Source organism: Copidosoma floridanum, unplaced genomic scaffold, assembly GCF_036245765.1.
Source record: "Copidosoma floridanum isolate Cflo_tuat_1 unplaced genomic scaffold, Cflo_Japanese_pri ptg000017l, whole genome shotgun sequence".
NCBI lineage: Eukaryota > Metazoa > Arthropoda > Insecta > Hymenoptera > Encyrtidae > Copidosoma > Copidosoma floridanum.
Window position 1 is genome coordinate 7,440,483 of NW_028321894.1, and position 26,286 is coordinate 7,466,768.

At 30.9% G+C, this 26,286-nt stretch overlaps 1 protein-coding gene across 1 annotated transcript in view; it reads right to left on the bottom strand.

The window, feature by feature from the left end:
* The window catches only part of LOC106640615 (discs large homolog 1-like protein), a 317,181-nt gene that overhangs the window by 134,690 nt on the left and 156,205 nt on the right, over positions 1–26,286 (bottom strand). The window contains exon 4 of the mRNA XM_089592456.1: positions 20,062–20,277. Within this exon, the coding sequence (XP_089448582.1) occupies positions 20,062–20,277 (216 nt within the window). The remainder of the gene's footprint in view (positions 1–20,061; positions 20,278–26,286) is intronic.

The following is a 26,286-nucleotide window of genomic DNA, read 5'->3' on the forward strand; positions in this document are numbered from 1 at the left end:
TGCAATCCAAATTGTTGCTAAAGTCATTTATATTTAATTATAGACCGAACAACGCAAAGACAGTTGTATTATACAAAATATCAAATGACCTGTGTAAGAAAGAGGATAAAAAAACAAATAGAGAAAAAACCAGAAATCTGAAATCTAAGAATAATGAAAAAGAACTGTTGATTGAAAATAAAAGTGAGGGGATGAATGCGTTACATAATTTAAATAATTAAATGGAAGTTGAGATAAAAGAAACAGGAGAAAAAGATAAGTGTTCTATCTGGATTGATTCAGAGTGCAATTTTGAATATGAAATAATGAATGATAGTCATAATAATAAGTGTGAAACTAATTATTATGATAAAAATACTGATGAATCCTTTATTGCACAGATGTTAAGACGGTACGAAACAGAATGCAAGCCACTATCTGGACATATTAATTTTTATTACGTGAATCTAAAGAATTTGAAGGCAACCTACCTTTATCACATAAAACTCTACTTAAAAAAAGAACTAAAATACCAGGTTGACAAATTTAATCAAAATGATCCCACTGATGCAGCACAGTTTATATATTATGGTATTGCACAAGCTCTGCAATGTACAGTAAATTCCACTATACTCAAAGGAAAAATTTTGAGGATTCAGATTAACATCGATGGTGTATCACCGTTCGAATCTAGTACCCTTGAGTTCTGGCCAATACTTAGAAGAGTTAATACAAACTTTTGTGTGCACAAGCCTTTTGTCATTGCAGTATGTTGTGGCAAAGAAAAGCCAAAATCAATAGATTTATACTTGGAAAAGTTTATTTCAGAAATTAACACTGTGATAAAAAGTGGAGTTATCATTAAAGGACGTTTATTTGCAGTGGAGTTAATGTGCTTAAGCTGTGATAGGTCAGCCCAGTCTTTTATCAAGTGTATGAAAGGCCACACTGGCTATAGCAGTTGTGAAAGGTGCACAGATACTGGGTACAGAAAAAATAATAGAACTTTATTTTCTGCCAGTTTCACAAAAGAAACTAAAAGGACTGTTGCATCATTTCGACAAAAAAAAATCCTAAGCACCATATTGGAAATTCGCTTTTGTTTTTTTACAACCCCAAATTAATATGGTTAATTATTTTCCACTAGATGTCGTGCATCTTAGTTCTCTTGGTGTTATGAAAAAACTTATGGAGTATTGGACATCAATTACTGGTATGAAACTTGTTAATACTACTCAACTGCGGCTTTTAGTTAGATTGATGCATTTATCAAGTCAAGAGCCATGCGAGTTTCAAAGAGGAACTCGTTCTCTTGGTGACTTATCTCAATGGAAAGCTACAGAGTACAGATTTTCCTACTATACGCTGGACCTTTCGTATTAAATAATATATTGCCATCAGAGAAACTTCATCATTTAACTTTATTAAGTTTTGCTACGAGAATCTTATCAAGCTAGTAATTGTGTATTTAAAAAATTGTATTTAAAAAATTGTAAATACAATTAAATTATTTATTATTTTATAAGTTACATAAAATACAAAAACAAAATTATTTTTATTTACTTTAATTACTTTAGTGATAGTAAAAAGTATTTAAAAAATACTATTTTATACACACGATGAACTTTGCTTCAATGAGAGTAATTAATAATCATTTAAATACTACATATTTGTTTCAAAAACTGAAAGTATGATGTGCAGTGTTGTGTTCAACGTATTATGTACGATCAGGAGACAATACACTTGTGTGGTAACATGCATGGTAAGAAAACATTGTAACGTTAAACGATATGTAATTACCACAACACAATGCAAATAATAATGTAACAGGTACCTATTGCAGATAAAGCTATAGGGAGAAAAGCCGATCGGTACAGGTCACATTATCTTCAAAATTGAAAGATTTCAACTTTTGTCAAAAAATTTACACTAAAAAGATGGTAAGGCTTAACTACATGCCTAATTATTTTAAGTATATTGTTAAAGAAGCTCGCTTAAATTGTAATCATTACTACACCTTCATGTAACCATGCAGTTCTTAGTTTGCGAATATATCTATATATATAGGTGACAGTGGCTGATAACGATTATTTAGTATTAAATATTAAAGAATCCCAATTCCGAGAATTAACTAATACATATATTGTGGCACCAGTTTCTTACACAACATACGTTCCTAGGACTCAAGAATGTTTGGTAAGTCGTTAGAATCCACCCAATTCATCAGAGGATAAAATTTTAATATTGGATATTGTCAAAAACAGATTACCAGCTCTAGAGTCATGGAGTGTTCACAAATGTGTAGTTGTTGGACATATTAGAACGTAAAAAATTTTCTGCACTGATTAGTTGTTTGGTAATCAACTTAATACTTACCATGTTTTGTTTGGCAGGTTCTTTCCAAGACGCTTTCAATACTTTACGAATGATGGTAGATAGCCGACCAATTTTAAGGTCTCAAACAATCAATCAAAAAATATGTGATGTTTCGGAGCTAAGCACGCAAGTTAACACTGAAACTGTCAATGGTACTCCAAAAAGACAGGGTACAGATTAATTATGTTCATACTATATCATGAATACTGCTGCACTCTTAGATGCATATATCATTAATTTACAGGCAAGACTGATACACCGACGAACTCAATGATGGAAACATTACTTAATGGTGAGATGTGAACATGAACTTACTTTCTCATTCTCAATGTATTAATTACAATACTTTTCATTTTAGATACTATGCTCACCACTTATGCTCAAATGACTAATGGACCAATTTTGTATCCCAAAGTCATTAAACAAGCTTTGGGTAACATTAAAAATCATTGCAAGGATTGATCGGTGGTCGCGCTGAAAGAACTATCAATAAATTTTGAGTACAAAACGACACAAATGGGAATAAAGATAGTGATACATGATTGAAAGTAGCTAATAAGTTGATATTTATGTACTTTTTTCGATGTTTGTATTTATTTACTACATATTCTATTATTAATAAAGTTTACAACGAAGCAAATATTCGTAATACTTTCATTTACACTCAACGTTTTAACTATTTTTTTTAACAGTAATAGTCAAAAATAAATCGTTTTTAAATTGGCATTCACTTTGTTGAAGCTTACTTAATGATCAGAACACAGAATAAACAATACCTGCCAAGCAGATGAAATGTAACCAAATTCTGAAAAATGAGGTTAAATTTTAATCTTTATGGCCCAAGTATGGGCAGTGTACTCACCGTTATACTTTTTTTGCAGTTTATGGTTAAAGTATACTGCCCATATAATCGCCTGGTAGCACGTCTTAATGGCACCACGTTGCCATAGGAGGCCCGTATGTTGACATTATGGAAAAGTACATGGCCCATTGTTGTCTACGCCATTCAGTACCTTCCTGATCAGGTAATAGTGTACAAAGTTAACCATCGATATTTAGACAGTTAGATAAGGATGAAGGTACCAAACATTTCTTGTTTGTTTGTTAGTGTTGAAATTCAAAGCGAAAGCTAAAGTTTTGTAGAAAAAGTTGTTTAAAAATATAAATTTATCTACGATGAACAGTGCATCAGCCACATGGTATAATTCATGTCTACATGGTTAATATTCTTGAAAAAAGTCTTACTAAGTAACAAATGTTAAAAAAAAAAAGAAAAAACAAAGTTGGTATAAGAACATCCAAAACAAAATAAGACTCGAAATTAACAAAACTTTAATCTGTTCAAAGTTTTCTTGTTATTCTAATGTTTTGCTGAAAAGACCCAAAATTCTTCCTTATAATCTCAATACAATGAAGTTTTTTTTAACAATGCATGAAACAAGTTAGGTTATAATTTATGGTTTACTTATAAAAATGGCTGCCAAAAAACAAAAAGATAAGAACATGTTCGAACCTAGCTAATAAAAGATACGCTTTAAAAATGACATGACTTATTAGTTATAAGATTAAATCCTTAAATAAGGAGCTCTCAATAATAAGGTCAGAATGGCTCAGTAATATTAAATAAAATATTAGAAGTTTGATTTCAAAAATTTAATAATGAAATGATATGACCACTTTTTTTCTCTACGTAAGTTAAGTTATTGTAGTAAGGATAATCTCCAAACAATTTCTTTCTTATTTGTATTTGTATAAAAGATTTTCTTGTTGTAATAAAACAACTTCTAAACTATTTTTACTAATAAAACTACATCTTTTGCTAAAAAATACGATAGAATAACATTAGTTTATTTTCAGACATTTAATTAAGCATAAAAAACTGCTACGTAACTAAAGAAATATGATTTATTAGCAATTCTCACTTAATTTGTAGGTTAAAATAATAAATACCAATATTTTCTAAAATTTTTCATAAGCCTCAGTAAAAAAGCTTCATTTTAACAAGATTTTGTGGTTGATTTGGTTGTTTTTAAATTAGCATATTGTTTTAAAACAATAATATTAAAACTACTGAATCTGATAGACCTTATTTTTTATTGACATATACAAGAGAAAATTTACAAATTCATTTAAAAAAAAAAGATTATTAATATAAGTATCTGAACGTAGCCATAATGAATCTTTTATTGGAAAATATTATTATTATAGATATTTTCTTGTTTTGCTTCTTGTTTTAAAATTTAAGCTTATTATTACAAATTGTATGTACTAAACTGTGCTAAAAAAGTATTCTTAATATAAGTAAAACAAAAAATAAGGTCATTCGCTATTCACCTATTACTTTAAAGTTACGATGGTATTTTAAAAAACATTATGAAAACTGTTTAAAGTTTGAAATTGCAACAGTAATGAAAATTAAAAAAAAATCTTAGAAACCTTATCTTAACAAAGAAAGAAAGAGTTTTTTATAATTAAAATAAATAACCATAATCATTTTATCTAATACTTTTCTAAAGATACTTATTTTACTATGAGTAAAACTTTGTTAAAGTGAAAAATTGCAGAATTTAGATTTTTTCTGACAAATATCCTACATTCGCCTTTTCCAATTTTCATTACTGGATAAAAAACCATTTTTCCTTAAAATTTAAACAAACACCGATCAAAAATTTGTTTTCTTCTTTTTAAAAGATAGTGATTTTACTATAAGTAGAACAAAAAATAAAGTTTTTCATGATTTATTTCTAATTTTTAGGTTACGCTGGTATTTTTGAAATGACACGTAGAAATTATTAAAAACATAAGATTGTTCTGTAAAGTAAAATTTAAAAAAACTTGTAGAAAGTCTAGTTATAGAAAAAAAATCGAGATTTGAGATATTTAATGGCGGCTATCTTGAATTTGCCATTCAAAACCTCTATTTTTTTAATAATGAAACATATGTCTTTAATAATTTTAACTTATAGCTATCAATAGTTCATCTGATACTGTGCCAAAGATAGTGATTTTATTATTAGTAACGCAAGACATGAAGAAATTCGTAATAAGGGTCATTCACTGTCAGTCAGCAGTAGTGTGCCCATGTAAGAAAGTGCGCCAGTATTCAAAGTAAATTTTAAAACCACGCAACTATTGTGTTTATTATTTCTTAAAAGCCATAAGAATCTAGCTAATAAAAAAACAACAAAAAAAATACATGGAAAACTGATTAAAGCAACGTGTTGAAATACTACTTGTTAACTGAAATACTAACAAATATGTAAGTAACATACTACTGTTAAAGCGCAAGCTACAGACAACCAGCTTTTGCGAAAGTGAGCAGTTTGTAAAAAACAGCCTGTACTTCGAGTACACTTCGAGTTTACTGCAGTATTCTTAAGTGTTATAGTACAACAGTCTATAGACACTATTTTCTAAAAATTACGGGAACTCGTTGAAATTGTCTCAAAGCTATGAAACTTTCACGTTGGACTGCAAAATAGCACAGCCAAATCTAATGTCACCAATTTTTAATAAAAAATTACGTTGCTGCAATCTTATTAAGTATTTAAGGTGGCTCCAGTGCCTAGTGCCGTATCAAAATGGGGTGACTAAAAATTAATCATTATTTTCTTTAAAATATGGTATAAAATTATTGTAGAGACTGTTGTTAGCCATATTCTACATTTTATCTGTTACTTTAGTGAGTTAATATACAACAACAGAAAGGTTTTATGGTGCCCTAATTGATGAACTGTTACGGTACGCTCCTAAGTTGAAGAGTAGTTATACCTATATATATGTGTTCAGTTTTGTACCTGAATATTTGCCGACAAACCTTTTCTAAATTCAAATTGCGTCACGTTCGTTATTCTTATATTAAAGTTGAAGTAATTTTCCGATCATACGCCTTTATCATCGTGTACATTTGCAATGCCCAAGAGACCGTTTTACATTTACTCTTGTACCTTTATTTATTAATGTACTAGAATTTCTACTTTAACTTGTGTCTCTATAAATATTGCTCTGCGAGCATAGTATGTTAGTTAGCGCGCCGCGGCGGCAGAGAAAGCTTCTCTCCGCTTGCCCTTACTTGAGCACATTTTCATAATTTAAGCACTGTAAATATATTGTATATATTTTTATTGCACATTTGCGTTACATTTATTTTGCCGTAAACCACTTCCATCTCCACACGACTGAACTGGATTGGGAGCAGCATAAAACCCCTTCCCTCGTGAACATTTTTGGTAGCAGAGCGTAGTTCCAGGGAACGACGGTCAGTGCAGGAGTGGATATGTGATAGTGCTCAGTGAAGCCTTGAATTTTGCCTTGACCATTTGATGCCGTGTAGGTGAACGCGCTCTCGCGAAGCTACAGTAGTTAGTCATTCAAGGAATCAGAGTGTGTGCATGCTCTCCGTGCTTGAATTTGCCAAGGCGGGCGGTCGTTAGCTGCCAACACTCAGCCCTATTATCAAGCGCTTCATCGCGAAATCGACTGCGTCATGGCAGACGTCAAGGAACTCAAAATTTTACTTAAGCGTCAACAGGAGTTGTACAAAAGCATTAGCAATGCTTACGAAAACCTCAAGAAGCGCGGCAAGGATAAGTTCACTCGTGCAATCATCGAGAGCCGTATACAGCAACTACGAATAAACTGGGATGACTTCAAGGACACTCATCTCAGGATTCTCAACATTGCTCCAGACGATACTAAGGACATCGGCTATTTCAATGAAGACAGCTACGAAATCGCCGAAGAAGCTTACCTCGATTTGGCAGCTAATTTGGCTGAACAGCTCGGAAAACTTCCTGCATCGCCCGCATCAGACCCAGCTCCTGTTTCACCAGCTAACTCTCGCAACCTGCCGTCCATTGCTGTGCCCACATTTTCCGGACATTTTAACGACTGGCTCGAGTTTAAGGATCTGTTCTCTGCGATCATAGTCAACGATTCTCGACTTTCCAACGTCGAGAAGCTTCAGCACCTCAAGACGCATGTGCAAGCCGAGGCGGCTGAATTGTTGAGGACGATCTAGGTAATCGACGCCAACTTCGAGGCTGCATGAAAAAGGTTGGAGGATCATTATGCAAACAAGCGGCGCTTGGTTGCCGCGCTAACTCGCGATTTGCTAGCCGCGCCGGCTGTAAGCAACGAATCGCCGCTTGAACTCAAGGCATTGCTCAGTGGCACTGTAAATGCCTTGGCTGCACTTAAACAGCTTAAGCGTCCGACGGACCAGTGGGATGACTTGGTGGTCGCTGTTACAGCTCGGAAACTCGACGCTCGAACTTTCCGAGAATGGGAGTCATCGCTCAGCAGTACCCACGAGCCTCCTGCACTTAAAACGCTCGTGCGTTTCATTGAACAACGCATCTCGATGCTCGAGATCGTCGCGTCTTCTACAGAGAAGGCAACACGGAAGAAGGACAAGACGGCGTCTTTTACTTCGCACGCATATGCCGCCTTTACGGAGAAATGCCGCTTTTGCCAAGGTGAGCATTTCATACTACGCTGTGCCGATTTCAAAGCAAAATCGCCACACGAACGCAAACGGTTTGTTGAGGCCAAGAACATGTGCTATAATTGCCTTGGTGCTCACAAACTCGCAAGCAGCAAATCAAGCAAACGATGCCTAACTTGCAACGGGCATCACCATACGCTGCTGCACGAGAATTCTGCCACTACAGTGCATCTTGCATCTTCTGCATGGCCTGCTACACTCACGAAAGGGAGTCGCGTATCCTGTCATTGGATGGCATCGCCAGACTCTTCAAACACTACGCTGTTGCCTATTGCGCTCGTCCGAATTCAAGGCCCGGACGGACGCACACTCATCGCTCGTGCCATGCTCAACAACTGTTCTCAGCGATCCTTTGTTGCAAAGAGCCTGCTAAGTAAACTTCGCCAGGAATATGAAGAGGCCAGCATGGAGGTCATTGGCATCGGTGGCATCAAGACTCCGCGAGTTCATGGAAAAACTTACCTTACTCTCGCCTCCATGGTTAGCGACGGGAAGCTCACGTGCGAAGCTCTAGTGCTCTTGCTCATATCCAGCTACAGGTCAGGAAACTTCAAGCTTCCAGGCGACTGGAAGTATCTACAGGGTTTGGAGCTTGCATACGACTTTCGAGCTGATCTGACGAAAATCGAGTTGCTGCTAGGAGCTGATGTGCTTCCACGAGTTCTTCAAGAGGGCTTACGCATCGGACTACCTGGGACACCCATTACCCAGCGCACCATATTCGGCTGGACGCTTTCCGGTCCATTACATTATTGACATTTTCAAAATACAGACTCTAAGTTTGTTTTACATAAGTGCAGTGCTAATTGTTAATACTCCGTTTACCCCGAACCGTAGTATGGCGGGCGGTATGTTCAGTTTTTTACCTGAATATTTGCCGACAAACCTTTTCTAAATTCAAATTGCGTCACGTTCGTTATTCTTATATTAAAGTTGAAGTAATTTTCCGATCATACGCCTTTATCATCGCGTACATTTGCAATGCCCAAGAGACCGTTTTACCTTTACTCTTGTACCTTTATTTATCAATGTACTAGAATTTCTACTTTAACTTTTGTCTCTATAAATATTGCTCTGCGAGCATAGTATGTTAGTTAGCGCGCCGCGGCGGCAGAGAAAGCTTCTCTCCGCTTGCCTTTACTTGAGCACATTTTCATAATTTAAGCACTGTAAATATATTGTATGTATTTTTATTGCACATTTGCGTTACATTTATTTTGCCGTAAACCACTTTCACCTCCACACGACTGAACTGGATTGGGAGCAGCATAAAACCCCTTCCCTCGTGAACAATATGTACTCTGCAGAATGCAGACAGCTGAGAGCTGACTTGCACTCGCAACTGTATACTTAGTCTCCGATTATTTAAAGATTTTGTTCGATAACAAGACACTTTTCTCATGTCATCGAAAACTGCGTGATAATATACACAAGATAGTATATTTTTTACACCTTACGGGTTATTTATATAAGTGCAGCAGTAGGTTGTATATCGCGTAAGCTTGCATTTCCTATCCAACCCGTCTTAAAACTACGATTTTGTAAGCATGATTTCTTACAATTTTCATCGTCAACCTTAATTTTTTTTATACGAATAGAAAGATGGGAATTCAAAGAATATAATTTAATTTTATTAACCTCGGTTGGGTTATTTATAATTTTAACATTGAGGCCACTGGAGCCACCTTAAGAAGGCTTGAGCATTTGGTGTCGTATCAACTGAGGGGCCCCTGTGGGGTACTTATCATGTAAATGATTATTGGCATTTTCTTTTCACAATTATAGTTATCGTATTGTTGTTTTAACGAAATATCAATAATATGCGAAAAAGACACCGGGAGATAGATGTTAAAAAAACTATGAGTTTTAACGAGATACCGTGTGTAAAGATGACGTTCCTGCCACGATAAGACTGACAACACTGTACTCTTTTGCTGTTATCTGTTATTATATACCTATACTTATGTTGCACTAATTAAAATTATACGTACCAACTTGACTTCTGGGCCCACAGCTTTTTATTGCAGTAAGAAAGTCAATTTAATTTTAGATTCCATAAGGTGACGTGTTAAAATGACGAAATTTCACAAGCGATTTTCTCAAAAATAAATGTGTTGACCTACCTATTTTCTAAATATAAAAAAATCTAGCGTACTTTATTGACATAACCTCTGAATTTCAGAACTAGCCAGCATTTTATTTAAAATCGCCCTAGCCTCTTTAGTTTTTTAAAATATCACTTTCTGGTAAAACGTCTGTACATTAAAATTTTGTTATTATGTAAAAGGTAAAAAAATAAAAGAAAGGCGTTTAAAAAATAGTACTGTATCATTCGTTTTTCCCTAAAATGCAAAAAAACTAGAAAAAAATGCTTAAAAAAAAGCATGCAGCTAAAAAAGTCTATTATTTAACCAGTAGACAGTGGATGCTTGGATACCCAAGTATAAAGTTGTACTTCTATAAAATAATATTGCAAGTAATATAATTTTAAGTATAAAAATACCTTCTATGAAACAAAATTTTGTACTAAGGAGGTGCGATTATCGTGGGAATGAGTATACCTTCGTTGATTGAGTGTTATTTTCACTATTATCTAATAAGTTTACGATTATAAACAATATTCAACAGCACAATGTAATAAAAATAATGTATAGGCTGGCCAGTCCAAGGCTGTGAACTTTCATTGAATCTTCCGGTTATTTGAAAACAACATTTTACTGCCTACACTAATTCCATCTGTAACGTCACGCTCACATCTATCACGTACGATCCTACACTTATTTCTCTTTTACATTTATTACCCAGAATATAAATATGTATGGAAAATTAAGAAAACCCATCCTACAGTATAATTTTCTTCAATAAAATAGTGTTACATTTTAGTGAATGTCCCTTGAGGATGTTTATCGCAAATAGGTTGTTTTGACAGATATTACTTAAACGTCAAACGTATATTGAAATAGCATAGAAAATACCCACGAATGTTGTAGCTCGTTTGACTGTACCATTATCTTATGCATGATACATTAAAAAAGTGGATATAACTATATAACTATTTAAAAGAATGACATAAAATGTTATTTATACGATTTGTAGGAACCTTCTCATTTTTTGGGTACAAAAGATTACTTTTAGAAAAACCTATTAAATTCATAAATAGACCCATAAGTTAAATTTTAAATTAATTAAGAAAGAGAAGATGAGGTGTGCGTTAGATCATGTATGTAAGTACATCCACATAAGGAAAAGAATCGCTAGCTTTACTGTATACGCATTAGTGTTCCTCTCACTTCTCTGAACTTCTTCCCACAAAGCATGTGAAGAACGTTCATAAGTGAAAAAATAACTTTAATCATAAATGAAAAATATGAAAAGTATAAAATAAAATAAAAATTAATTATCTTATTTGTACATTACAAAAAAAAATATCTTGTAATTTTTAAAAATTTGAAATTGTATGAAAAATTATTTATTTAGTGTAAAAGTAACAAATTAAATACGTAGGAATAAACAGCCATTAATGGACTGTAAGAGTGCTCTGCTAAAATATACTAATTGCAAGGTTTTTTCTAGAAACATTTAAAAAAAAGTTATTTTATTAAGTAAATTGTTCATTCATTTAATTTATAACCGAACTAAATAAATTATCGTACATTAAATACAAATTTTTATTAAAAAAAAGTGACGAACATTAAGATAAAATGAAGTAATTGATTTTTTGGGCCTGCTTATAGCAGAGTAGGCAAAGGCAGTAGTCAGAAAGTCTGACGTCGGACATTGGGGGTTTGAATCCCTTTGGAAACTGTTTTTTTTTTTTTTTTTTTTTTTAGAATTGGTTAAAAAGAAATAAAATTCAAAATAAGTGGCATGGCGATGTGACGTGGCATCATGTTGTGTAGAGAAAACTGAAAGTACGTCACGAGAGGTGGGGCGACAGGGGAGAATCGAGCAAAGTCCACTTCCATCCCACTTTTTATTCAATAAAAAATCCAAAATCGTTGATTTACCCTCGTGCATAACGCGCCTATAGATGTATAACTTCCATAAATGTTAACAAAAATGTTTTTGAAGCTTAGGAAATCAATTAAGTAGATCCGATGGATTACCAATGTATTAGTTATCGTAATGAAGGAAAGAGCGATCATAGTTGTACCTAACACATTGATGAATCGGTTACCCTTGTGGACCATGAAGTAAAAGTGAGTAGTATAATAGAGGAAAAAGAAAAGTGTATGAATGAATTTAAGTATAATAATAGTGCAAATAGTAAATTCAAGAACAGATATCAGCAGAATTTACTTGAAAACCCTAGAACTGTTTATTTATTTGTTTATGATTCAGCCAACATCAATGAAGCGTTCGCTTTTATACTGGCCTAGAGAATTATAAGAAACTTCCGTTTGTACTTTTCAGTCTTGAATACATTGTTTTTTTGCTTAGTTATTTTTATGAAACAGAGCCAATCTTAGTTGTTTCAAGTAAGTTTTCTTAACTTACATTTTTTTAAGGCAAAACCAATTTTACTTGAAACTAGGCTTGTTATTGAAAACTTCTGAAAGAACGTAGTTGATATATTTTTAACGTTGGTCAAATTTATGAAGTTGCAGTGCTCAGTAACTTAGCAATGGCCTTTAAAAGAGTTGGTACGTTTCTTTACCTTACTAGATTTTTGGGATAATTTTTCTGGAACAAGATCTTTAACTGATGAGGCAGAAGTACTTGTTCAGAAGCCAAATGTACCTACATCTCATCAAAGCAGTTTTTCTTTGTATAAAAATGAAAAAAATAATGAGACTATTGTTACTGCTACTCTTAGTGGCTTGGTATCTTACATTCCATCTACCTATGGTGGCTCGACTAGTTATTGACAGATGATTAAAAAGTTCGATTCAATTTTAAAGTGTGATCCAGAAGATAGTATTAGAGCTGCTAAAGGCGAGACATCTAGGATATTTTGGTTGCGTATAGAATAAAGATAAACATTCCAATATTCTTCAAGAAGAAAAGTAAAATGTTACGCCAAACTGGGTCAGTGATAAGAAAATATTGAGTTAACGAGTTCATATTGTACATATCATTCAGTTAGGTCAAACGTATGAAGTATAACATGGCTTTTTAAGTAAATTTAAGATTTCTGTAGCGTATAATCTAACTTTTACATTGTTTCATGTCATGTAATTTGAGAAAAACTATTATTAGTCCTGAGGCCTAATTTTTGATACAGTTGCCATGCTCACAAATGATTTATGTCAAAAAAGTATATAGAAATTTTTTTCCGCCGTAGTAAAAGTATGTATACTCGTAATTCAAAACTGTACTTTAAAGATATTTAACAATAAGTAAAAACTTTTGGTTACTTATAGTAAAATAAACAACTTATTAACATCAATAATCTCTATACAAAAACTTACTTCAAAGTGCTGGTTCATAATGTTTGTTATTAAAATAACCTAATTTGACAACATATCAGAAATAAGATTATAATCTCTGTGAATTCTTATAACTTAAATTCCTTTGAATTTAAAATCAATAAGAAGATATCCTTTTTCTTTCATCTGTGTTTTAAAAATCCATCTTTATTATTATAATATATGTAGCTACTGAATCAGGAGTAATTTTACTATCGTGTTCATCGAACAAACATTTTACTTTAATAAAAACATAATCTGTGGTAATAACACCAGGTAAAGCAGCCAATAAAGGATACTGCTGTTATACTAAAAGTCTACACATTTGGCAATTTATTTTTGTATTTTTATCAAAAATTTTTATCGCATGTATTTCATATCTTTTCCCATGTTGAATAAATTCAATGGTAGGAAGATCTTTTACATTTATCAGTCTATTAACTAACATCTAATGATCATTTCTTTGACAAATATCACTAAAATTATAGCTTGTCCAGCATAGATTTCTATGAAACAGCCAGTTTTTATTACTTAACTGTCTATGTGTTACCATCTTAATTCAAATTATCGTTTCTCTACATTTATAAATCATATTTATGTTTAAAAACAATTTTTTACAGCATGCAGTTCTAATCGTCGTGATTATTGTATAGATCCCTTAAATTTGTGCACGGAAATAATTGTAACTCAGAAAAAGGTTATAATGAAATCCCACCCAAATTAATACAAGCATTTCTAAAGTAATCATAATACCTTTTTAAATTTCAGCTTTTCAGTGGACGAGAATCAAAGTTATTCAATTTCTTTTCCAGTTTTTCTGATTGAGATGGATTAAAGTTTTTTTGCCTTGATAGGGGATAAGGTATGTTTTCTTCGTTTTATAAAATGTTTGCAAGGTATCTGTTATGTTAGCCTGATTTTAAGAGATTTATTACTGACAAAATCTTCCATTCTTTTCAAGCAACACGAATGTGTTTACAGTATGCTGTGGTCCTATTATCCGCAGCATATTAACAATCAGTATCAGAAATGCACCTGTTTAGAGTTATCTTCATATTTACAGTGTGAATAACTAATTTTCTATTATCCAAAGCCACTTGTCCACGAACAAAAATGTCACATCTTAGCTTTGATTTCCTCAAGCTTAGAAAATATTTATCTTCATACAATTTTTTCCTTTGTTTTTAAAGTAGTTGTTTCCTAAATTAAAAGTATCTAAAATATACGGATGTGTTTATGTGCGTATAAGTATATGCAAAGGCATTCACATTTGTCTCTGATATTTTGAATATGGGATGATACATGAAAAAAACCTTAGTATTGTCTATCTATACGTATGGTTGACGTATGCATTGAAAAACAACTACCTTAACTGTAGCTTGAATAGACTATAAATATTCTTGATCAAAACTTGGATCAAGAGGCAATGAGAGCGATGTATTTAAATCTCTGTAAGTTTAGGTATCAGGTAAAACTAAGTTGTAATGATTTTTTTTCTATTACTAAGTTAAAAAATATTTTGTCATTATCATATAACCTACTAAAACCACAGGTATGAGCAATTTTTGTCAGGGGAGTTTCGCAAACTTTTGCACTAAAGCAGATTTTTTCTAGAGTTTTAGCTTTTCTTTATCTTAACTCACTAACCAGTTGCTTCAAATTTCGTTTTCCATTATAAATTTTTGATTTTAAATTTGTTTTTACAGTAAATAGTTGCCCAGCAGACTTTATTTATTAAAAACTGACCTTACTTCATATTCATTATAACGTATGTACTTTAAATTATAACGCACTTTTCTACATAGCCACACTACCGCCATCTGACGGTAGAATAACACTCATTATTTTTCAATTTTGAGATTAAGATGATACTTTTAAGATACTGTTCAAAAATTATTGGAAAGTTAAAATTGTACACTAAGTACAATCTAGAAATACTTCTAAAAAGTTTATATAATGGAAAATTTGAAAAATTCAAGATATTTGCTGACACACTATGAAAAGTAGTGTCAAGAAAAGTATTATAACTGTACTAAAAATTACTATACTTTTAGAAAAGTGGAGCTATACTTATCTGATGACGCCAAATTATTATGTTTGAAATAATTTTTATTATATTTTTAATAAATTTTATCATGCAGTAGGTCTACAAAAATAATTTCACTGCATAATAAAAATAACTATGTCTAACATAGTAGAAATTGCCATAATACAATTTTTGCTACACAACATAGTAAATTTTATTGAAATCTTTTCAAAACGTACCACAGTGTAAAGTAGAATTGGCTATGTGACATAGTTATATTTCTCATTCCACTGCATTGCTATTTAGTATAGTATAAATTACTATGTATGAAAGTAATTTCGTACGAAGTCTATAGGCATATACGCTTACTAAGTTTTAAATTTAAAGTTACATGAATGTAAATATCAAGAGAAACATATAATTTTATTTATCGTGGTAAAAAACTGATACGTGCTGACATTAAGTTTTGACTCGACTAATTATCCGTCATTGACACCTTGGTCTACAGGAAACCCATGGACTTTCAACTTTATTGTGTGTATGATAAACAGTACACGTGCCCACCTGTACTTTATTCGTACTAGCGTGGACATCATGTCCCGTGGTCTAATGGTTGTGGAGTATCTACGTACTATAAAAGAAAAAGATGTAGTTATTTTATTAATCTTCTGTTTAATGAATACCTTCTCTGGACAACATATATGAGTCTATATTTTTTTTGTCTTACTTACTAGTATAAAAATTCTTTCTGAGCAAAGTAAAAATTACTATGTTGAAATAGCAAATTTTAATATAAGCTGGTTTTACTATGAGGCATCGTAATTTTCAGAATATAGCAAGTATGTCTCAACTTTCATATAAAATATATTAATATTAATAATAGTTGCAGCACTTTTTTTAACATTACTTTTCTCAGAGCAGATATATTAAATTCACCATTCTGAAAATTTATTATTAGATACTAAACTATTCGTTTCTGATAATTTAAACTAAAACCATTTATGGTTCATCTGATACTGTGCTAAAGATACTAATTTTACTTTGAGTAACGCCAGAATTAGAGGAATTTTTGGTTAACCTGTAATTAATTGGTTAGGACGATACTTTTAAAATATTATTTTACGAATATTTAGAATTTAAAACTGCAGGAAAAAGAATAAGCCAGAAAAACTCTTAGAAACTCTACTTAAAGAAAAAAAGTAAAAAGTTTTTAATATTTTCTAGTGGTCACTTTAAATTTGTTACTTTATAATTCTAATTGTTAATAATTAACTAAATTTTTTCAATAGACAAAAGTAACTTTAAAAGTGAGACTGATAACTATCAATGCTTTTTCTAACACTAAGCTGGAAATAAGGATTTTACTTTGAATAACGTAACATATAAAGATACCGATGATAAATTTTTAAATTTAAGAATAGGACAATAATGTGAAGATGTAATATAAAAATTGTTTGAAACATAAAGTTGTATTAGTTAGTAAAATGTAGAAAAACCAAGGTAGTTATCTATTTGCTGGTAACTATATTAAATAACCTATACTTTAATTCTTTTATGAAATTATGAACAAGTCGTATCCAAGAATTTAAACTAATAATCACTCATAACTTATTAAATACTTTGCTACAGATAGTAATTCTACCATAAGTAAGTTAAGAAATATGAATAGTCGCAATTACTTTTTAGTTTGAGAATAAAGACGATAGTTTAAGAGTATTATATGAAGACTTCTTAAAGTTTAGGATTGTATAAGTAAGGGGGATCCAGAAAATTTTCTAGAAACTACATTTAATAAAAAAAATTTAAGAGTTTAGTTAATATCTAGTGGCTACCAGTTTAAAATTTAAGAATTAGATTTCATACTATGTGCTTTTGATAATTGAAAGCTATAACCACCAATAGTTAATCGAATACTGTGCTTAAGATAGTAATTTCAGTCTTAGCAGCACAAAAAATAAGTAAAGTTTTAATTAACCGCTAATTCAAAAATCAGAGCAATTTTTTTGAAATATCGTACTACAGTTATTTAAAATTCAAGATTGTATTAATAATCAGAAGACACGAGGACTTCCAGAAACTCCATATGTACATTAAAATTAAGAAATTTAGATATTTACTAGCAGCTATCGTAAAATTACCGTTTTACAATTATATGTTAAAATGGTGATCCTTATTCTTTTATTAATTAAAACTAAAAACTATTAATGGTGTACCTCATACTATGCTTGAAAAAATTATTTTACTATCAGTAATGCGAAAGATGAGGAAATGCGTGAATAACATTTAATTTTGAAGTGAAGACCGTAGTGACAAGTCAAAGTAAAATAAGTAATAAGTACATTTTAAAAATTATCTCAGTAGCTCAAATGTACAAAGACTCCTACAAATGCTATTCGATAAAAAAAAATAAAACTGTATTTGGTGGCAACCATCTTGAATTCAACATTTTAATATTTTACTACAAGATAGTTATCGTTTGTTTTTGATAATTTAAGCTAATTACCCTTAATAAATAATATAGTATATTTCTGATGACAGTGATTTTATACAAGTAAGGCAAGAAATGCAGAAATGCTTAGTTAATTATAATGTATGTTGTTATTAATTATTCATTTTGAGGTAAAGATAGTAGTCTCAAGATACTATATAAGAAATATTGGAAATTTTAGGTTGTATAAGTAATTAAAATTTTTAGAAATTCCAAGAAACTTCATTTAAAGAAAAAAATAAAAGAATTGAGATATTTTCTGGCAGCCGTGCATCTTCAATTCACCATTTCGAAAATCCATAGTTAGACATTCTAATATCTTACTTTGATGATTTAATCTGATAATTATCTATAGTGTATCTAATACTGTGTGAAGGATAGTAATTTAACTTTTGGTAACGCAATAAATAATAAAATTACTGGTTTTTCATAATTTTGAGGATAGGACGGTATTTTTAAGTTAGCACATAAGTATTTTTTATAATGTAAGATCATGTACATAAGTAATAAAAAGTCACAAAAACTCCTAGAAGGTTTATTCAAAGGGAAAACTAAAAGAAATAAGATTGATTATGGCCATCTTGAACCATTTTTTCATTTTATACTTGAATATTAAATTTATTTTTTTAATAGATAGAACTAATAACTATTAGTAGTTTATCTGGTATTCTACTGCAGATAAGGATTTTACTATAAGTAACGCAAGAAATAAAGAATTTCGTGACTTATTTCTAATTTTAAGGTCAGGACGGTACTTTTAAGATAGTATATATGAAATTTAAAAAAACTTAAGGTTATGTTAGTAAGTTAAATTAAAAAAACAAATTTAGAAACTTTATTCACAGTGACAAACTACACAACTCACATATTGGCTGTTAGCCAACTAGAAGTCTATACTTTAAAATTTTGGCATCTAATAGTAAACTATTTTTTTTTTATTTATTAATATACTTATCATCCATGACTTTTTCTGATACTGTACAATAAATAGTGTTTTTACTGTTTGTAACGCAAGTAATAAGAAAATTCGTGACTAATTTTCAATTTTTAGGTTAAGCTGGTGATATTCATACATCTCATGAAATATACTTTAAATTTAAAATTGTATAAGTAACTACATTGTACGCAAGCTCTTGAGAACTTCATTTTATGAGAAAAATAAGAGAAATAAGATATTTGTTTTCAGCCATCTTGAATTAAGCATTCTAAATTACTATTATTAGGTAACTACATGTTTTTTCTTATGATTAAAACTAATCACCATTAACGGCTTATCTCATACAGTGCTAAAATTAGTAATTGTACTATAAGAAACGACAGACATCAAGAAGTTCATAATGAATTTTTGATTTCAAGGTAAGAATGGTACTTGTAGCATATCGTATACAATTTATTCGAAATTTGAGATAATAAAAGTAATTAGAACTAAGAAAAACTTCTAGATGCTCTACTTAAAGAAAAAAATTTAAAATTCTTTTATTTTCTGACCGACATCTTAACTTTGCAGATTTAGTTTCTATTATTGGATTATTAGTTTTTTTTTTAACAACAATTTGTTTTTAATTATTGGAACCCAGAATCCACAAACGTTTATTCATAACTCTGCAAATAATAGCGATCCTTCTATTTGTAACGCAAAAATGAAGAAATTCGTCATCAAGCTTTAGTTTTTAAGGTAAGGCAGCATCTTATCACTTTTTAATAGTTTTATATTTATGGGCATATTAAATAAGCCTTAAAAAAAAAAAAAAAAAAAAAAAAAAAAAACTATGTTATCTAACCCACCATTCGGAAGATACATAATTTTGTAAGGATTTACCCATTTTAAAACACTGTGGGCATGGCTAGGCAGAGTAGGGTGTGGCATCGTAATATGGCTGGGTAAGATGGGATCGCATGAAGTATGATAGGGCAAGGGAAATGTTTAATAAAAAAACCTTTTCTGTTACACGTTTTTTGAAGGTCACAATTTTAAAATTGTTGACTTAGTTTGTACTACAATATGTGCTTGTACAAGTATAACTTAAAAAAAACGATGAATGATGACATCTTTTATGAGTTGTTAAAAGTTGTTTTATAAGAATTTTTATAAAGACAAAGTATAAGCTGTAACAATATGTGCCACAGCAAAAAGAAGCAAGGTTTTTCAAGATATGAAGCAAAAAAATGCTTCTGTTTAAAATGTTGGTTTAAGGTTATTTTTTCCATTGTGTTATTAATTATCACTCTGACATAAGTTTTAATAAATAATACACTTAAGTTAATTCATAAAACTTACTTGTGAATTTTCGATTGCTGTTACTTTAAATCCAACTTTCAATCGACCGTCTAACTCAGCAGCACCTCCATTCATTATTTTTGTAATATAAATGCCATTATCTCCTGGTGTGTGTTGATTACCTATTCCTCCAGCAATACTAAATCCAAAACTGTTCATTTTTCTCGATAATTCTATTTTACTCTTAAGAGCCAAATGTTTTCTTCGCCTTATACTCTGAAAAATACATTTTTTTGCAACTTCTTAATAAATGACCGTTTAAATGCCGTTAACTCTATCAATAACTCTATTGTACAATTAATTTTAAAGTGCAGGCTTGCAAAAATATACAAAGCAAACAAGATTTAATGAAAGTTTCTTTTAATTAAATAAAGAGGGAGCCTTAACACATGATGTGTTATTATTCAGTTCTCTTTTTTTTATTTAAGGTCTCTTTCTTTTTATTTAAAATTCATGTCATGTAAGATAAATTTTGCTTCGGTTAAAAAATTTTTTATAATTGCAGAACAGTTAACCTAAAAGTGAACGTCAAGAATTATTTAATTGAAACATGTAATATAATGATGGTTTTTTTACATTCATGTTAAATAAAGCATTTTAATAACATGCACTGCACAACCTCATTAGATCATTGTTTACTCAATTAAACCGGTTCAGACACTTTTTTTCATTAAAAACAAGAAACCTTTGATTTTCCCATTTCTTTTAAAATTGTGTTATTTTGACGTGTACCAGTAATATTTCGCAAGAAACTCTAATAATATACATAAATCATTGAATAGCATGTGTTATTTTTAATTTATAGTATTTTTTTATTCCTGGCTTAAGCAGTAAATTCAACCTATCAAAATTACTTTAAATTAAATTAAGAAATTCACTAATAATACCTTTTACGTAAAAAAAATATTTAAATTTTAAGAAATGTTTTAAGCAAGGTAAACAAGCAGGCAATGAATGCATGGCAGTTTGCTACGAATAATAATTCATAATGTAACATCCAACTATTTTTAAGACTTATAGAATTATATCTTGCTTTTATTTTTATCGAGTAAGATACTGACACTTAATTTATTTTATTTACTAGCCATTAAAAAATTTTTAACTTCTATCTAAAATATTTAACAAATGACTAATAAGCTTTTTTGTACCAATTTCCATTACCATCTTATAGGAGTACTAGCATAATTTCAATCCTTATTTCTGTAACTCTGTAAAAATAACAACTCTAAATTTGGTCTTTCTCTTAAATTTATCTTAGATTTACCTTTTGAACCAGAGCTTTAAGTTACCTTATTAAAATTAAGTAGAAGAGTGAGAATATAATCTAATAACACGCTTAGTGCCTATAACTTTTTTTTAAAACTCACATGAAGTCTTTTTAACATTTTAGCATGATACCAAAAACTTTCTTTAAGCATATTTTTTAAATAAGTTGGAGAATAAAAAGTATTTAAAAGTTATGGCAACTTTGGACCTTTAATGGCTTACTGAAGCCATGTTCTCTCCTGTTTTTATAGCATTGAATTTTAGACAGGGAAGCAGCAGCACCAAGATTATGGTTAAGAAAAGGGTACAGATTTTAGAGAATTCATAATCATAACACACTATATAAGGATTTTTAAGAGGGTTTTCTTTAGCTAACATACACTTATTGCGTAACTGTACTGGTATTAGTAGTATATATAAGTGTCCAGGATATTTTGATAAAAATTGGTAAATTATAGTAAGAAATTAAGGTTACACTTTCTTCATAATATAGTATTTTATAAGCTTTTTCTATCCTACATCTTTTTGTGGGAATTTACATGCCATGTTGAAATAACTTTTTATGTTTTAGGCTACACATACATTGATCCAATTTTCAGCATTTCCAAAAAAAGTTGATAGCTGCTTAAACAGGTCGTTTATATTAAAATATAAAAGGTAACGTACATGAATATTTAACCGCACTAAATGATTTCAGACACCATATATGATTATTCAATATATGAACATTAAACAAAAAAAAATAACAGCACTCGAATTATGAAAATAGTAAATTATATTAAGCACTCATTGACACTAAGTCAAATGACTTATTTTTTAGGCGGGAAAAAACACAACTTAACGTTGTTATCAATACTATCTCTTCATTTGACTTGTATGAAAGTTATTTTATTGTCTATATTGGCAAGTAAATTGTTTTTCGAGGAAGGACCGTTTTTAGAAATTTTAAGACGCCTATTCCGCATCTCAGTCTTTTAATTATTAAATCTAATACTTTGCAAAAAAATGTGTTTTAAAGTATAAGGGTCTTCTTTGCATTTAAACCTAACTGTGTTCACATTATTAAATCTATGTAATGCACAGTTCAAATTGGTATGCTGACTTCTGCTTTTAACTATTAATACAATTGTAATTAGACATACTTGCTTTTCTTGAGGTTTCGGACTAACGGAGGTTTATAGTTAAAGCCTGTATGTTTATTCAGTTCTTTGAATACGCCAAGTAAGATTGTAAACTTCTTCAATGAATATAATCAGATGAAGATATGTTGGTAAGAAAGTTAAGAAAAAGAGGGGCAGAGAGTTTGAAAAAATACATCTGTTTGTATAATGAGGTATTCCAGGGACCAAATATCTTTATCACAGCTTCTTATCAAAGACTTTGAATAATTCATTTAGAGTTTGTCAGTAACTTTCGATGAATTAATAAATTAAGGTGATCGCTGATTTTTTGGGGGTGAGATACAAGAAATAAATCTTCTTATGTTGAATTATTAATGCAAGATTTTGCTGACCCTTTTTGTCAGCCTTATCAGGCGCAGATATGCGAGAATATTTAAGTATATTGACATACTCGTCACAAGTTAAACAATGGAGTGACAATTTTAGTCTATAGTTCGAGCAGTGACGAGTAAGTCAATATACTTACGAATTCTTGCGTACCTGCGCCTGATGAGACAGACAGAAATGGTCAGCGAAATGTTGCATTAATAAACCAATGGAAGAAAATTCAAATACACCTTGTATTTATTTATTTCTTGTAACTCGCCGAACAGATCACTGATTATCTTAATTTCTAAGGACTTTAAATAATTATGGAAATGGTAAGTATGTTTTGATACCAAAAAAAATCTACTGTCATTTTGAAAATTGTTTTTTATGAATTGAAGATAAGCTTGAGTTCAAATGAGTATGCTTAATATTCCTACCTTTGTTTTAGTAAAGAAATATTCGATTCTACAGTGAGGACACTTATCACTGTAGTTTAACTGTAACTTTTATCTTACCTTATAGTTTTATTTTAAATTTCTTGAAGTTAATGTAAGTAACTATCTGAGTAGGGTGAGACTAAAAACCACAATTGATCAGGATAGATCTCAGCATTGATTCGTATAATGTAAAAAAGAACATCTGGGTCACCTCCCCACTAAGTATGACGTCATCGTGCAAGAATTTAAAGGAAAGCACTACTCCTGGGCACTAGATAGTACACTTTCTTATAAAAGTTTAGATACGTGTTTTGGTATACAACCAAGTATTTAAGAAAATCTGATGAAGACAAAGTGGTATTTAAGAGTCTTATTAAGTATTAGTCTTCTTCATTTCTTCTTTTATTCAAAACTGTGAGTGTACACTTGTCTGCAGGTAAATTCTAGACACTTTTGACTGAAAAAGTAAATAATAATTTTAATAACAATCAAGCTGTAGTCGTTTCCCGGTTTTAAAGGATACAAACACAACTTTTTTTATCCGCGAATCTTAAAAGAAGCTCTTAGTTATCAATAAGTTAGTTAAGGCCTGACGTATATAAAGCATTCAGAATAAGACTAAAGTAGAGACCTTTATGAAGTCTTATGTTAGCTCTCAATTTTTTATCCACACTAGAGTTTATTGGAATGTCGTATATAAGATTGTCAATAAAAGAAATAATCGATATAGTACTATCAAAACTGTTAGGTTTTTAAGCAGAATACCTACATTCACATTATAAAAGGCTGCTTAGATATCCAGAAAAATTGCAACTTTTAATTTTAATGTTGAAGGATCTTAGTATGTTTAACCTTATTCTCATCAGGTTATTTGAACATGAGTGTCCTTTTTGGATCCACTTTGGTAATTGGGCAACATTTCTTTTTTTTCGAAGCCACCATACCAATCTATTATTTTCTATATTTTCTATGACTTCTAGAGCAAATGACTTTATAGTAGTCAATTTGATAGTCGATCCTATTTATCCATGGTGATGAACCAAGCTTTGAGTTATCTAGAACATACAAAAGTTTACTATTTAAAAAGAGAGAGAATAGAGCATGTGCAGGATCTTTGATGAGCGGTCCAAAGTAAACAAGTCAAACGCATCGCTGGTAAATTTTTTGGGTAGTATTAGTTCATGGAGACAAGATACTTTTTTGTTTAAAGATTTTTTTTCTGGTCTCCTATAGTAGCCAATTATACTTAGAAGACCCAAGATAATGTCCACCCAAATGGCAACCACCTTAAATCCGGGCTCATGGACTGAAAAATCAGCACATCATATATTAGGCCACTCCTAACAAAAAAACGACTCCTTCACCTCTCTCTCTCTACTATTTATGTCCAATCTTATGTCATAACATTCTTTTATAATGAATTATTCGTTGTTGAAGCCAGGTGTCTACTACTATAACAACATCAAATTAAGTATATTATGATTGAGCTTGTTATTGATAGTTCTTGCATTTTCTGATAGTAGCTTGACGATGGCTGAAATCAGTTGTGCAGTACATCAAACAAATAAAAAAACAAAGATTTTCAAGTTAAACCTAATAAATCGTCAATTTAACAGATTTTAATTCGAGCAAATGTGACTTAAGGTTTTTCGTTAAGCTTCTTTTTTTTCTTAAAGATTATTTTTAAAATTATTCTTGATGTCACTAAGTCTAGTATTCTCTTGTATGAATAATGGTTAATAGTTTTATTGTAAGCTTACTTATTCTTGTTACAGTTCCTGTTGCTTATTTTTTTTGTTTTACTTTTGTCTAAGGTCTATTACTGGCTTCATCCACTTTGTTAGAATATTTAAATTTTGATTGTTGACTTATTTTTTCCTTCTTGTTTGTAGTGGGTGCTTGATTAGGCAGTCTGTTACATCACTTATAAGGCTTCATTATGCTTCTTATTTTTTTTCGTCTTTTTCTTTTAGTATAGAAAAGTCATTTGCATATAGTCTGAGCTCCCCAAATAGTTTATTGACTTGTCATCTGGCACAATCGTAGGGCAGATTGTCAAAGACTATGATGATCTCAATGGCCTTTGGATGTTTATACTCCCTGCAAACTCATACGCGTGTATATTTGTACGAGGCTTGGAAGTGTAGGCACGAACGGGTATTTCTGAAGCATGTCTAACTTTTATGTTCTTTTTATGACACTTTATGCAGGGTTCCTTGCCTCTACAATGTTAACTTGTCCTACGGTAACGCGAAGATATATAGCAGAGTAAAAGGTTCCTTACATGAGGGGTAATTTTTGTAAAAAAACAGGAAATTAGCACACTGTTTGGTAGAGATTAGCCTTTAAAGTAGATCTGAATAGTTTTGCTATGCACGTAACTGTCACTATCTTTTTTATTATACTTATATTAACTTGCTTATCTTATAACTTCTTGGACTTTTATTTAAATCAGAACAACTAACTAAATTAGGTCCTTACTTATATTAATTAGAAAGCCTGTGATAAGTCTCTTTCTTGTTTGTCTATTGACAGGAATAAGGGATTTTTAATGATGTTGTTCAAGCGTAGTATCAAATAGAAGATTATTTGCTTCTCTTCTGTCATGAAACAAAAAGTAAACTTATTGAACACTCTTGTTGTTTTTGTTAATAAGCTTTGTTCTAGTACTTATTGCAGAGAATACTATTTTTTTTTATTTATTCTGCACTGAACTGACAAAATGTCTACTTGTGACTTGAATCTAAGCGTGTTTTTTAGTTTTTTAAACTATTATTATTATTTTACACTTTTCAGCCTTATAGATTGTCAACGCTCCCAGAGGTACATGTAGGGAGGCAAGGCAAATCACAACAGGGTTTCACCCAGTGCCCTAAAGTGACGCTAGTGACATAATATTTTTATCACCCTCATACCATTCAGCCCTCAGCACGTATCCTACCTTGGCTAAGGTAGGATCTCATGGGCTTAAAGTCCAATTTCCATATTTCTCTCGTCAAACGTTGTTGATGATATCCATGATGTGATAATTT